The sequence below is a fragment of the Anabas testudineus genome, chromosome 10 (assembly GCF_900324465.2).
Source record: "Anabas testudineus chromosome 10, fAnaTes1.2, whole genome shotgun sequence".
In the NCBI taxonomy this organism is placed as follows: Eukaryota; Metazoa; Chordata; class Actinopteri; order Anabantiformes; family Anabantidae; genus Anabas; species Anabas testudineus.
The window spans coordinates 11,716,508-11,732,782 of NC_046619.1; the positions used below are offsets into that span (position 1 = coordinate 11,716,508).

At 39.6% G+C, this 16,275-nt stretch overlaps 2 protein-coding genes across 8 annotated transcripts in view; both read left to right on the forward strand.

Annotated features, from left to right (window-relative positions):
• The window catches only part of LOC113160594 (protocadherin gamma-C5-like), a 228,525-nt gene that overhangs the window by 44,155 nt on the left and 168,095 nt on the right, over positions 1-16,275 (forward strand). Inside the window, exon 1 of one of the 7 annotated variants that reach the window (XM_026357933.1) lies at positions 6,690-9,127. The exons of 5 other annotated variants lie outside the window; for them this stretch is intronic. In XM_026357933.1, coding sequence (XP_026213718.1) covers positions 6,749-9,127 — 2,379 coding nt within the window. In that variant the 5' untranslated portion in view covers positions 6,690-6,748. Of the gene's footprint in view, positions 1-6,689; positions 9,128-12,050; positions 14,524-16,275 lie in introns of those variants that run through there. One more of the 7 variants, XM_026357932.1, reaches the window with a different exon arrangement.
• On the forward strand, positions 1,640-4,156 carry LOC113160858 (protocadherin gamma-A11-like). Its single transcript, XM_026358308.1, has one exon. It carries the CDS (start codon positions 1,730-1,732, stop codon positions 4,154-4,156), a length of 2,427 nt encoding a protein of 808 aa, XP_026214093.1. The 5' UTR covers positions 1,640-1,729.

A 16,275-nucleotide genomic window follows, 5' to 3' on the forward strand; every position in this document is an offset into this window, starting at 1 on the left:
TAATGTGCAAGTTTAATATCTTTCTGTTGCACAGTGACATTGCTTACGTAGAGTTTTAATTAGAGTTTTTTTCCTATTTCTCATATGAAATGTTGTGAGGTTTAGGCAGCCCTTTCTTGCCTCCCCATTGTATACATGGTTTACACATCGCACGGTGGTTTAGTGAGCAGCACTGTCACCTCACAGCAATAAGGACTCAGGTTTGACTCCACAGGTCAGCCGGGTGCTTTTCTGTGTGGAGTTTGCATTTTCTCCCCATGTCTGCATGGGTTCTGGTTGGTTTGATGAACTTGATGTAGTAAGAGTAAATGTGTGTACTCACTAAAAATCACAGTAAACGCTTGGCTTCCAGTGGTACGTGAATATGCTCTACTGTGGAAGGTTGAGTGGTGTGATGGTGGCAGAGTGGAGTTAAAAGTAATGTCTCATTTTAGCACAAGGTCTTAGCCCTTTTAGTTTTACACTCAACCTTTTCTTTATTGTTTGTAGCTCTTTCTTGTAAGATGTTCTTAGCCACATTTTAAACATATTTTTGACTTGTAAACTTAATACATGTCATTTCTTTTTAACTTGCAAAAGAACTTTTGTCAACACAAGTTGATGACTGTAGAATGTCAGACAAAATGGGGGCAAATTGTCTATTTACAAACTTGGTGATGTGACCATGCCCACACTAAGTTCTAATGAATGTAGATTATGTAGTCATAGAAAATACATCATAGTTTTCAACAATTAGATACAATTAATAATTTCAAACTTTTGCAGCATACTGAATTAAGACAATCACCACTGGAAAAAAGGAATCAAAACAAAAATCAAACAGCCCCACTTTTCTTTGGTTGAATTCAGGCAGTTTAGTTTTAATAGGTGACTTCTGAATCTCTTTGGAGATGTGTTCAGTTCATTAAAACAAAGCCAACAAAGGTGTGATTGTAAGCTAGTTCACAAACATGCAGACATCATTTTAAATATTGTAATGCCCCAGTATAAGGGATTTTCTAGTCATGCATGAGCTACATTACATTTACACTTCACAATGTTTTAAAACAACATCCATATTTTGTAATACTTCAAACCAAAACTAATAACCAATTTCCAAGACAGATTTAACTTTTTTGAAAGGTTTCACAAGGAATCACAAGCTCTGATTTACATGTCCTGACTGAAGCCTTTCAGTTTTATATATGTCCCCAGTGGCTAGAACATAGTCCACTTTTGTAAAAGTCATAAAATGATAATTAACAACTTATTTTAGATGATCATCAGAAGTTGACTATATAATTAGAGTTGTGAGCAAATTACACCTAAAGGCAATATGATTTATCATTCTCTTATCTAAAAAGATTCACTGTACTGTTTTTCAATACCCTATTTTTTTATGAAAATGTATCTGTGGAGTCAGGAAATCTGAAACCATTTGAAATTAACGTGTTACAGCACTCGTGAATTCAGTTTTACATCATTATAACCTGACAAACATCAGTGCTTGTTTTGTTTGTCATGACTTTGAATGTGTTATGTGTTATTGTTGAACTTAACTCACGGTGTCGCTATACACCAATCTTGAAATGATTCAGTTCACTCAGTCTTTGTGGACAGACGTTTTACGCCCATAGACCAGTTCACATTTAGACTTAATCCCGTTCAATTGCTGCTGCTTTTCGTGTTACATGGTTAAACTGTGTTTCTTGCACCGTTTCTTCTGCGTCTTAGGAGCTCACTCTGGACGATGGCTCCAATAATTGTCGCGTTCATGTCGTACCGCTTTTACTTCATCCTGCTTTTTTTACACGTCGCATATGGAGACATCAGCTATTCTTTTCCTGAGGAAATGAAACGAGGATCAGTTATCGGGAATTTAGCCAAAGATCTCGGGCTGGAAACGGGCGCTCTCTCCAACAGAAGAGCCCGCATTGACACTGACGGAAGAGAGAAACGTTACTGTGACATAAACGTGAATAACGGAGAGCTGGTTGTTGCCGACAGGATTGACCGAGAGGGGCTTTGTGGAGAAAAGGCTTCGTGCATCCTGAAACATGAGCTTGTCCTGGAGAATCCTCTCGAGCTCCATCGGATCAATCTACACATTCAAGATATTAATGATAACCCACCAGAGTTTAAGGAAGAAACTGTCAATATAGAAATTCGCGAGTCTGCAGTCAGGGGAGCTCGTTTTGTGATAGAAGAGGCGCACGATGTGGATGTAGGACAAAATTCAGTTCAGCAGTACAGTCTTAAAAAGAATGATCATTTCATTTTGGCCACTAGTGGAAACACAGTAGAGCTGGTTCTTGATAAAGAGCTTGATCGTGAAAAACAGCAGGATATTAATTTGGTCCTTACAGCTCTAGATGGTGGCTCCCCTCAAAGATCAGGTACCGTAGTCGTACACGTCACTGTGCTGGATGCTAATGATAATGTACCAGTGTTTAGCCAGGCCGTGTATAAAGCCAGTCTTCCTGAAAACTCTCCTGTAGATACTGTAGTGGTCACTGTAAGTGCAACTGATGCAGACGAGGGAATAAACGGAGATGTGACCTATGAATTTGGTCATGTTTCAGAGGATGTGAAGAACATATTCAGTATTGACCCTAAAATAGGTGAAATTCGAGTAATCGGCACTGTTGACTATGAAACAACGACATCATTTGAAATTAGAGTTAAAGCAAAAGATGGATTAGGGTTGTCCTCTTACGCAAAGGCCATCATTTCTATCAGTGATGTGAATGACAACGCCCCTGTGGTCAATTTGAAATCATTAACCAACCCTATAGCAGAAAACACCCCACCTGGTACAGAGGTGGGCATCATTAATGTACAGGACAGAGACTCTGACAGTAACAGACAGGTCCGCTGCTCCATTCAGCAAAATGTCCCTTTTAAGTTAGTTCCTTCTATCAAAAACTATTATTCTCTGGTGACCACAGGACAACTGGACCGTGAACTAGTGTCTGATTACAACATCACAATCAGTGCCACTGACGAGGGCTCTCCACCTCTGTCCTCCTCTAAAACTGTTCAGTTATCTGTAGCTGACATCAACGACAACCCCCCAGTGTTTGAGGAACAGTCGTACAGCGCATATGTGAGTGAAAATAACAAACCTGGCTCCACATTATGTTCCGTTATTGCTGGAGACCCCGACTGGAGACAGAACGGTACAGTGATTTATTCTCTGTTACCTGGTGAGGTGAACGGTGCCCCGGTGTCCTCGTACCTGTCAGTTAACGGAGACACGGGGGTGATCCACGCTGTGAGGTCGTTTGATTATGAACAGTTCAGGAGTTTTAAAGTGCAGGTGATGGCCAGAGACAACGGTTCTCCTCCTCTGAGTAGCAACGTGACCGTCAGTGTGTTCATATCGGATGTGAACGACAACTCTCCTCAGATACTGTACCCCGCCCCGGAGGGCAACTCGTTCATGACCGAGCTGGTCCCCAAAGCTGCACACGGAGGCTCTCTGGTGTCCAAAGTGATCGCGGTGGACGCGGACTCCGGACAGAACGCCTGGCTGTCCTATCATATAGTCAAATCCACTGATCCGGGCCTTTTCACTATTGGTGTCCACAGCGGAGAGATCAGGACACAGCGGGACATTTCAGAGTCTGACAGCATGAAACAGAACCTTATTGTGTCAGTGAAAGATAACGGACAGCCCTCTCTCTCTGCCACCTGTTCCATGTATTTACTTATTTCTGATAACTTGGCTGAGGTGCCAGAACTGAAGGACATTTCTTATGATGACAAGAATTCCAAACTGACCTCTTATCTGATCATTGCTCTGGTGTCTGTGTCCACGTTTTTTCTGACCTTCATCATCATTATTCTGGGTGTGAGGTTCTGTCGTAGGAGAAAGCCCAGACTGCTGTTTGATGGAGCAGTAGCCATCCCCAGCGCTTATCTCCCTCCTAATTACGCAGATGTTGACGGCACAGGAACTTTACGCAGCACTTACAACTATGACGCATACCTGACAACAGGATCTCGAACCAGTGACTTTAAGTTCGTATCATCTTATAATGACAACACACTGCCTGCTGACCAGACTCTGAGGAAAAGTCCATCAGACTTTGCTGAAGTGTTTGGAGATAGTAACAGTTCTCCTGAGGTAGGAGCTTGTCATGTTACGTTTCTTAGATCTGATAAACGTTTTTAATGTACATCACACACAATCCCACAGCCTGTATCTCTGTATTAACTTGAATGTTTTTAGTTTCTTGTCACAGTTCTGAGCAGACTAACGTTTAACTTTTTTTAGCATTGAAACAATCAGAAGTTTTGAGTATATTTTTGGTGTTTACAAGATATTAATCAAATTCAGTGATTCCTATATTAGACGCTTTTTCGATATAGGTTGATTAATGTTCCCTTGAATCACTGATTGAGTAATTTCAGACGCTGGAGCTTTGTTTTGTGTAATTTCTCAATTATTACCTTTTATGTGGCAAAAATATTAGCCTTGGTAATTTTTTATGTGTTTGTTGTTTATGCATATAAGGTATGGCTAACTTTGTTGCAATGCATTGTGTTTTGAGTTGTTGATAGTGCGTTCTTATAAGTTTGTATTAAACATAGAGATGTATTTAGATGTGATTATCTATTTCTGTGCTGCTATTTTCTCTGGCAATTACTCATCTGTCTCTATCATCTGTTGATATCTGTCATGGTATCTTGCAGACTTTTGTATGTATCTTGTGAATTTTGAGGAGTGGAAATCCATTTAGTTGTATTATTGTTGTGTAAAGAGCTGATGTGGCCACCACCTGCAGAATGCAGGTACTTACATCCAAGACCCGTCTTCTACTTACACACTTATTTTGTAAATCAGGTTCTCCTATTTGAGCCTGTTGTTTGATTACAGTTGATCTTCATAATTGTTTAATATAAAAATACAAATGGGAAAAATTTTGTTTTGGTTATAAAGTTCATCAACAGAAGTTGATGCTTTGTCATTATATTAATGTGCAAGTTTAATATCTTTCTGTTACACAGTGACATTGCTTAACTGTGGTTTCTAGTGTATATACACTGTCAGACTCTATCATGGATATCTGTTATCTATTTTTTTTCTAGAAGTAGAGTTTTTTCCTATTTCTCATATGAAATGTTGTGAGGTTTAGGCAGCCCTTTCTTGCCTCCCCATTGTATACATGGTTTACACATCGCACGGTGGTTTAGTGAGCAGCACTGTCACCTCACAGCAATAAGGACTCAGGTTTGACTCCACAGGTCAGCCGGGTGCTTTTCTGTGTGGAGTTTGCATGTTCTCCCTGTGTCTGCATGGGTTCTGTTTGGTTTTATGAACTTGGTGAAGTAAGAGTAAATGTGTGTACTCACTAAAAATCACAGTAAACGCTTGGCTTCCAGTGGTACATGAATATGCTCTACTGTGGAAGGTTGAGTGGTGTGATGGTGGCAGAGTGGAGTTAAGAGTAATGTCTCATTTTAGCACAAGGTCTTAGCCCTTTTAGTTTTACACTCAACTTTTTCTTTATTGTTTGTAGCTCTGTCTTGTAAGATGTTCTTAGCCACATTTTAAACATATTTTTGACTTGTAAACTTAATACATGTCATTTCTTTTTAAGTTTACAAAACTTGCAAAAGAACTCTTGTCAACACAAGTTGATGACTGTAGAATGTCAGACAAAATGGGGGCAAATTGTCTATTTACAAACTTTGTGATGTGACCATGTCCACACTAAGTTCTTATAAATGATGTAGTCATAGAAAATACATCATAGTTTGAAGTTAACAGTTTTAAGCAATTAGATTCAATTTGTTTCTGACATTTGCAGCATATTGAATTAAGACAATCACCACTGAAAAAAAGAAATCAAAACAAAAATCAAACAGTCCCACTTTTCTTTGGTTGAATTCAGGCAGTTTAGTTTTAATAGACGGCTTCTGAATCATGTTCATTAAAACAAAACTGACAAAGGTGTGATTGTAAGCTAGTTCACAAACATGCAGACATCATTTTAAATATTGTAATGCCCCAGTATAAGGGATTTTCTAGTAATGCATGAGCTACATTACATTTATACTTCACAACAACAACTATAATATACTATATACAATTATGTAATACTTCAAACCAAAACTAATAACCAATTTCCGAGACAGATTTAACTTTTATGAAAGGTTTCACAAGGAATCACAAGCTCTGATTTACATGTCCTGACTGAAGCCTTTCAGTTTTATATATGTCCCCAGTGGCTAGAACTTAGTCCACTTTTGTAAAAGTCATAAAATGATAATAAACAACTTATTTTAGATGACCATCAGAAGTTGACTATATAATTACAGTTGTGAGCGAATTACACCTAAAGACAATATGATTTATCATTCTATTATCTAAAAACATTCACTGTACTGTTTTTCAATACCGTATTTTTTTATAAAAATGTATCTGTGGAGTCAGGAAATCTGAAACCATTTGAAATTAACGTGTAACAGCACTCGTGAATTCAGTTTTACATCATTATAACCTGACAAACGTCAGTGCTTGTTTTGTTTGTCATGACTTTGAATGTGTTATGTGTTATTGTTGAACTTAACTCACGGTGTCGCTATACACCAATCTTCAAATGATTCAGTTCATTCAGCCTTTGTGGACAGACGTTTTACGCCCATAGACCAGTTCACATTTAGACTTAATCCCGTTCAATTGCTGTTGCTATTCGTGTTACATGGTTAAACTGTGTTTCTTGCACCGTTTCTTCTGCGTCTTAGGAGCTCACTCTGGACGATGGCTCCAATAATTGTCGCGTTCATGTCGTACCGCTTTTACTTCATCCTTCTTTTTTTACCCGTCGCATATGGAGACATCAGCTATTCTTTTCCAGAAGAAATGAAACGAGGATCAGTTATTGGGAATTTAGCCAAAGATCTCGGCTTGGAAACGGGCGCTCTCTCCAACAGAAGAGCTCGCATTGACACTGATGAGACGGAGAAACGTTACTGTGACATAAACGTGAATAACGGAGAGCTGGTTGTTGCCGACAGGATTGACCGAGAGGGGCTTTGTGGAGAAAAGGCTTCGTGCATCCTGAAACATGAGCTTGTCCTGGAGAATCCTCTCGAGCTCCATCGGATCAATCTACACATTCAAGATATTAATGATAACCCACCAGAGTTTAAGGAAGAAACAATTAGTATTGAAATTCACGAGTCTGCAGACAGGGGAGCTCGTTTTGTGATAGAAGAGGCGCACGATGTGGATGTAGGACAAAATTCAGTTCAGCAGTACAGCCTTCAAAAGAATGATCATTTTATTTTGGCCACTAGTGGAAACACAGTAGAGCTCGTTCTTGATAAAGAGCTTGATCGTGAAAAACAGCAGGATATTAATTTGGTCCTTACAGCTCTAGATGGTGGCTCCCCTCAAAGATCAGGTACCGTAGTCATACACGTCACTGTGCTGGATGCTAATGATAATGTACCAGTGTTTAGCCAGGCCGTGTATAAAGCCAGTCTTCCTGAAAACTCTCCTGTAGATACTGTAGTGGTCACTGTAAGTGCAACTGATGCAGACGAGGGAATAAACGGAGATGTGACCTATGAATTTGGTCATGTTTCAGAGGATGTGAAGAAGATATTCAGTATTGACCCTAAAGTAGGTCAGATTCGAGTGATCGGCACTGTTGACTATGAAACAACTAAATCTTTTGAAATTCGAGTTAAAGCAAAAGATGGATTAGGGTTGTCCTCTTACGCAAAGGCCATCATTTCTATCAGTGATGTGAATGACAACGCCCCTGTGGTCAATTTGAAATCATTAACCAACCCTATAGCAGAGAACACCCCACCTGGTACAGAGGTGGGCATCATTAACGTGCAGGACAGAGACTCTGACAATAACAGACAGGTCCGCTGCTCCATTCAGCAAAATGTCCCTTTTAAGTTAGTTCCTTCTATCAAAAACTATTATTCTCTGGTGACCACAGGACAACTGGACCGAGAACTAGTGTCTGATTACAACATCACAATCAGTGCCACTGACGAGGGCTCTCCACCTCTGTCCTCCTCTAAAACTGTTCAGTTATCTGTAGCTGACATCAACGACAACCCCCCAGTGTTTGAGGAACAGTCGTACAGCGCATATGTGAGTGAAAATAACAAACCTGGCTCCACTTTATGTTCCGTTACTGCTCGAGACCCCGACTGGAGACAGAACGGTACAGTGATTTATTCTCTGTTACCTGGTGAGGTGAACGGTGCCCCGGTGTCCTCGTACCTGTCAGTTAACGGAGACACGGGGGTGATCCACGCTGTGAGGTCGTTTGATTATGAACAGTTCAGGAGTTTTAAAGTGCAGGTGATGGCCAGAGACAACGGTTCTCCTCCTCTGAGCAGCAACGTGACCGTCAGTGTGTTCATATCGGATGTGAACGACAACTCTCCTCAGATACTGTACCCCGCTCCGGAGGGCAACTCGTTCATGACCGAGCTGGTCCCCAAAGCTGCACACGGAGGCTCTCTGGTGTCCAAAGTGATCGCGGTGGACGCGGACTCCGGACAGAACGCCTGGCTGTCCTATTATATAGTCAAATCCACTGATCCGGGTCTTTTCACTATTGGTGTCCACAGCGGAGAGATCAGGACACAGCGAGACATTTCAGAGTCTGACAGCATGAAACAGAACCTTATTGTGTCAGTGAAAGATAACGGACAGCCCTCTCTCTCTGCCACCTGTTCCATGTATTTACTTATTTCTGATAACTTGGCTGAGGTGCCAGAACTGAAGGACATTTCTTATGATGACAAGAATTCCAAACTGACCTCTTATCTGATCATTGCTCTGGTGTCTGTGTCCACGTTCTTTCTGACCTTCATCATCATCATTCTGGGTGTGAGGTTCTGTCGCAGGAGAAAGCCCAGACTGCTGTTTGATGGAGCAGTGGCCATCCCCAGCGCTTATCTCCCTCCTAATTACGCAGATGTTGACGGCACAGGAACTTTACGCAGCACTTACAACTATGACGCATACCTGACAACAGGATCTCGAACCAGTGACTTTAAGTTCGTATCATCTTATAATGACAACACACTGCCTGCTGACCAGACTCTGAGGAAAAGTCCATCAGACTTTGCTGATGCATTTGGAGATAGTAACAGTTCTCCTGAGGTAGGCATTTTTCATGTCACCTTTCCTAGACCTGCTAATCGTCTGTAATAAACATACAGCCTACTTCACGGTTCTTATTTGAGTCTTCTTGGTTGCATTTCACATTTTTGAGGAGGTTATATTGGTAATATTTGTTAACATCTTGGTCATGTCTCTTTCCGCGGTGCAATTGATTTTCAATATTTTTTTTCACCTTCGCCTCTTTGATATATGAATTTTGTTTTTATTCATTTTTTTTGTTTTTGCGTTAGTCCTTAGAAATGATTTTAATGCTTTGAATTTGAAGAGTCTGGTGTAGTTCCAGTACAAATCGTTTTTTCATTCCCTCGATTTGAAACGTTAGGTAACCTGCCTTGAAAGGAGGTTTTGTTTAAAGTTATAATATCCGAAAAACATTAATGTCTTTCAAACATAGGATAGGTTTTTGCTTGTTTATTTTTTATTTTTTAGTTGCTTGTAAGCTTTGTATCATTTATGTATTTTAAAATTCATTTAAAATATAAAACATTTCAAATATTCTTTTTTAATAGTAAAATCTATACCAAATTTATAATATAGCTACAGCTATTTTCACATAGAAGTTAAGTAAATGTTGTACAGAATTTTTATTGTGAATAGAAATACATCTTCTCATCTACTTTATTAGACTTCACTGAAGTGTGTTCAATACACTTACAGTGTATTTTAAGTAGCTATTGAAGTTCAGAATTATTTTTTCCTGTACCACATGATTAGTGGAGTGACGTGTTATGAATATATCCTTTCATTTTCAAGAAAACTTTACTCTGTATTCAAATTTAGACAAATCTTTGACCATTAATAGCGTGCTAATTTACTGTGGCTGAGTTTGCATCTTTAGGTTTATTGTTATAGGTGTTTGGACAACATAAGGTTTGACAGAGGACTGTGGGTTTTAAGTAAAAATGAATTTAATGTCCTCAAATGTTTTGTCTTAAGCATTTCACTAACATACTACAGCATGACATGTTAAAAAAAAAAAAAAAAAAAAAAAAACTTCAGGTACATTTAATTCTTAAAATAAATTATGAATAATTTATCTGGAAAATCTTACTTTTTAAGTCTCAATAGATTGATCGTTTGGGTCCAGTGTGCTTTAGCCTTGTTGATAACATTTGACAGGTTCTTTACATCCTATTTACAGGGTACATTAATATTCAAATACAAGTTTGCAAAATGTACTTACCAACTTTTAAAACCGTATTAACATGATTATCGTTTCAGAAAAATTACCATGTGGTCAAACAGTACATGTCAATGTGTAATTCTTGTGCTCAGAGTTTTTGTAAAACTCTCTCTCTCTCTCTCTCTCTCTCTCTCTCTCTCTCTCTCTCTCTCTCTCTCTCTCTCCTATAAAATAGAGATAAAAACATGTGATCCTGTGATTTTCTGCTACATGGTATGTGTGATTTCAAACCGACTTTTGGAATACTTTTTGATGGCTTCTCCTTGATCTACTGTGGCACGGATTGTACTTGGCTTGAATGCTGATTTGTGTAAAAATGTCTGATACATATATAAATGTGAATGGACACAATTGACTTGCACTAAAGCCTTGGGAATTTATGTTACATTTCCATTATGTAGTAAACTGAATAATTTACCTTATATGCTTGATCTACTGGTGGCTGTTTAAATTATAATAAGTCGTATAAGCTCTTACATTTGAATGCAGTCCATTAGGCTTTGTTAGTCATGGCATTCTGGCATGTTTTTCTTTGAGTTTGGTTGTTTTTATATCTATATATCTGTGTTAAATCTAAGGTACCTGCTGTTGTCTTGTTGTAACTCACTTACAAACTGTATCCTGCACCTCTGGTCTTCTTCAAAGGTGTTTTTTGAAGCACAATATTTTGAAGCAAGGTTCTTCTTTAGTGCTAGGGCATTGTGCAGGAAACTGCTTTTCAATTTCTTCAAGATTTTGAGGCCACTTTCAATTGTCATAGAATTGTAGGTTTCTGTGTATGCCAGGCTTTCTTTACAGAATCCAAGATGGTATTTTGTCCATCTTTCTGGTTTCCTTTAGTGTTTTTATTGGTTTGTAAAGCAAGTTGGGCAACAACTGTTGATTTCCGCAGTATAAATATGTAATGTTGGTAATTTAAGAAACTTGTTGGTATCAATGAAGTTAGATTTAAAACACACAGGTTCACTTCAAAAAAGGGAGAAGAAACACAACTTAAAGAAGTGATTAAACAAAGTACTGAATACAGCTAAAGACACAGTACTTATATCTTCATTCTGTGGCCACTAAAAATAATATTTAAAACAAGAACCCAAAAGTTGTAGCTCCTAATCTTAAAACAGAATCCTGCCATGAGGACTCAAGGTTTATACAGTATGTTGTCTAGATTATAATTCTATGTTAAAGCAGAAACAGGATGTTTGTCTACTTGAATCTTACACTTTAGTTTAGGGTGGAACTGTATAAATATTTGCATTGCAACGTTGAAATATCTTATAAAGTCAAAGGAAAAGAAATGACTGCTTGCTACAAGAGATGACAGGAATGTCTGCAAAAAAAAATCACATCTGCACCACAGAACTAATAACATTAAAACTGTTTTTGTAATTATTTTATAAAAGCGAAAGACATTCTTTTTGAACAGTGTGTTTAATACACATGGGAAGATTTGCATGTTGACTGATAGTTTGCTGATTTGAAACTTGTGAATAGTTGCAGCTGTACATCCATCACCATAGTTTTAGTAGCTGCTTCATCGTTCACAAATAACGGAAATGAAAAGAGTTGTGCTACCAAATTAAAATGTTTCCTTTCTTTTTATATAATTGCCATTGTTGAATATGACTCACGGTGGCGCTATACACCAACCTTAAGACATTTGAATTCTTCTGTACAAAGGTGCGGACACACGTTGCTGTGCTCTTGTATCCAGAGAGTGACCGTCACCCTGTAATCGCAGTTTCTTCTCGGGTTTTACGGTTAAACTGTCTATTTTCTCTTTATTCTTTAACCTGTTAGCAGCTCGTCGTTGATGATGGATGGTAAAACAGGCGTGTTTCAAACGTGCGCGTTTTATTTCCTCCTCCTGTTCTTGCACGACGCAAATGGAGACATCAGCTATTCTTTTCCTGAGGAAATGAAACGAGGATCAGTTATTGGGGATTTAGCCAAAGATCTCGGCTTGGAAACGGGCGCTCTCTCCAACAGAAGAGCCCGCATTGACACTGATGAGACGGAGAAACGTTACTGTGACATAAACGTGAATAACGGAGAGCTGGTTGTTGCCGACAGGATTGACCGAGAGGGGCTTTGTGGAGAAAAGGCTTCGTGCATCCTGAAACATGAGCTTGTCCTGGAGAATCCTCTCGAGCTCCATCGGATCAATCTACACATTCAAGATATTAATGATAATCCACCACAGTTTAACGAAGAAACTGTCAATATAGAAATTCGCGAGTCTGCAGTCAGGGGAGCTCGTTTTGTGATAGAAGAGGCGCACGATGTGGATGTAGGACAAAATTCAGTTCAGCAGTACAGTCTTAAAAAGAATGATCATTTCATTTTGGCCACTAGTGGAAACACAGTAGAGCTGGTTCTTGATAAAGAGCTTGATCGTGAAAAAGAGCAGGATATTAATTTGGTCCTTACAGCTCTAGATGGTGGCTCCCCTCAAAGATCAGGTACCGTAGTCATACACGTCACTGTGCTGGATGCTAATGATAATGTACCAGTGTTTAGCCAGGCCGTGTATAAAGCCAGTCTTCCTGAAAACTCTCCTGTAGATACTGTAGTGGTCACTGTAAGTGCAACTGATGCAGACGAGGGAATAAACGGAGATGTGACCTATGACTTCGGACATGTTTCAGATGATGTGAAGAACATATTCAGTATTGACCATAAAGTAGGTCAGATTCGAGTAATCGGCACTGTTGACTATGAAACCACGACATCATTTGAAATTAGAGTTAAAGCAAAAGATGGATTAGGGTTGTCCTCTTACGCCAAGGCCATCATTTCTATCAGTGATGTGAATGACAACGCCCCTGTGGTCAATTTGAAATCATTAACCAACCCTATAGCAGAAAACACCCCACCTGGTACAGAGGTGGGCATCATTAATGTACAGGACAGAGACTCTGACAATAACAGACAGGTCCGCTGCTCCATTCAGCAAAATGTCCCCTTTAAGTTAGTTCCTTCTATTAAAAACTATTATTCTCTGGTGACCACAGGACAACTGGACCGAGAACTAGTGTCTGATTACAACATCACAATCAGCGCCACTGACGAGGGCTCTCCACCTCTGTCCTCCTCTAAAACTGTTCAGTTATCTGTAGCTGACATCAACGACAACCCCCCAGTGTTTGAGGAACAGTCGTACAGCGCATATGTGAGTGAAAATAACAAACCTGGCTCCACTTTATGTTCCGTTACTGCTCGAGACCCCGACTGGAGACAGAACGGTACAGTGATTTATTCTCTGTTACCTGGTGAGGTGAACGGTGCCCCGGTGTCCTCGTACCTGTCAGTTAACGGAGACACGGGGGTGATCCACGCTGTGAGGTCGTTTGATTATGAACAGTTCAGGAGTTTTAAAGTGCAGGTGATGGCCAGAGACAACGGTTCTCCTCCTCTGAGCAGCAACGTGACCGTCAGTGTGTTCATATCGGATGTGAACGACAACTCTCCTCAGATACTGTACCCCGCCCCGGAGGGCAACTCGTTCATGACCGAGCTGGTCCCCAAAGCTGCACACGGAGGCTCTCTGGTGTCCAAAGTGATCGCGGTGGACGCGGACTCCGGACAGAACGCCTGGCTATCCTATCATATAGTCAAATCCACTGATCCGGGCCTTTTCACTATTGGTGTCCACAGCGGAGAGATCAGGACACAGCGGGACATTTCAGAGTCTGACAGCATGAAACAGAACCTTATTGTGTCAGTGAAAGATAACGGACAGCCCTCTCTCTCTGCCACCTGTTCCATGTATTTACTTATTTCTGATAACTTGGCTGAGGTGCCAGAACTGAAGGACATTTCTTATGATGACAAGAATTCCAAACTGACCTCTTATCTGATCATTGCTCTGGTGTCTGTGTCCACGTTTTTTCTGACCTTCATCATCATTATTCTGGGTGTGAGGTACTGTCGTAGGAGAAAGCCCAGACTGTTGTTTGATGGAGCAGTGGCCATCCCCAGCGCTTATCTCCCTCCTAATTACGCAGATGTTGACGGCACAGGAACTTTACGCAGCACTTACAACTATGACGCATACCTGACAACAGGATCTCGAACCAGTGACTTTAAGTTCGTATCATCTTATAATGACAACACACTGCCTGCTGACCAGACTCTGAGGAAAAGTCCATCAGACTTTGCTGAAGTGTTTGGAGATAGTAACAGTTCTCCTGAGGTAGGCGCTTGTCATGTCACGTATCTCAGATCTGATTAACGTTTTTAATGTACATCACACACAATCCCACAGCCTTTATCACCGTATTAACTGGAGTGTTTTTAGTTTCTTGTCACAGTTTTGAGCAGGATAACGTTTAAATGTTTTTTTCCTTGGTGCTGAAAATTGATTGTTTAACGTATCTTTGGCCCATTGACATTTGTCTTTTGCTATGTGTTCCTTTTTTCTTTGGCTCAGGTTTAATTCAATTGTCCTTCATAAAGTTTGTATAGTTTCAGTCCTGAATGTTTTGATGTTTTTAAAAGAATACTTTTCTAGTTTTTTGTTCTTCGATTTAGGACATTAGTTTACTTGCATTGTAAGGAAGTTGAACGAAATGTCATAATAGCTGAAAAATATATCTATGCACACGTTTGTTAATCCTTTTTCAAACATGTTTTCTTATGTTTACTTATTTTGTAGTTAGTCGTAAATGATCTTTGTTTAGGTTAGAGTTTATTTTAGATATTCTTTTGGTTATAGTAAAATTGAAACCAACCTCCAGTTGTAAAACGTATTCTCATGTAGAAATCAGGAACATTTGATATAATGTTTTTATTGTGTGTATAAGTTCATCAGCTTTTGCTGAAGCATTTGGAGAATTAGAGTGTTCAGAGGTACAATTTCAATTGGCTAATTTCTGTCAAGACGTTTTTAATTTTGTTTTGTTTGTTTATTGTATTTGTACTGTAAAGTTGAACTTGGAGAAGTGTGGTGTTTCACTAGAAAAGGGGTAAATAAAAGGAGCATTTTTAAGAAAATCAAAGGAGGAACTATTGATTGAGAAGAAGGGAGGTGCTGACAGGAAGTAGAGAGGGCAGCGGGAGCGCAGTTTCCTGCTATGGCAGAGAAGCGCCGGATGAGAGTAGACAGTGAAAGTTTACCTGCCAAATTGGAAAGGTCTTAAAAGGAAAACACAAATTCTATGACCGATTTAAGGACTGGATGCTTCATCACTGTGACTAACAGCAGGGACGTTACTGGTATGTGAGCTAATGTTGTTGTAAATAGACACATGTAACATGCAAACCTCCGTCGTGTGCAGCAGTAAAAAGCAAAGAGCGTTCAATATGCCGGCAGTGTATGATAATTAGCCATGTGCTCTTGTTGTTTATTAGTAGCCATGTTCTCAGACAGTCAAGTTTGAATTGGTCTTGTGTAGTTAGTTTCTTATATTACGCTGTGTGTGTGTGTGTGTGTGTGTGTGTGTGTGTGTGTGTGTGTGTGTGTGTGTGTGTGTGTGTGTGTGTGTGTGTGTGTGTGTGTGTGTGTGTGTGTGTGTGTGTGTGTATTCTGAACCTGCTTTGAACTATTACTACTTCAATATACAAGCCAAAAGCAGCTGAAACGGATATATTTCTACCTTGCATTTGGTTGGATTAGGTCCTTTTTAAGTTTGGGCAGTATTTTAAGAAGATTTGGCACCAATTTAGAGGTTATATTATTATAATGCTAACTTTTTAAAGCATTTTTCACATTCACATGATCATGATAGCACAAACAAAATCTGTGGTCATACAGTACATGCTATCTGCAATGCATGCTATATAATCTTGAATCTGGGATACACATGCAACTTGGGGCTGTAGTGGTTAGCGTTGTTGCCTCACAGCAAGAATGACCCAGGTTTAAATTCATGGGTCATCCAGGTGCCTTTCTTTGTGGTGTTGCATGTTCTCTTACATGTCTTCTCTGGGTAATCCGAGTACTCTG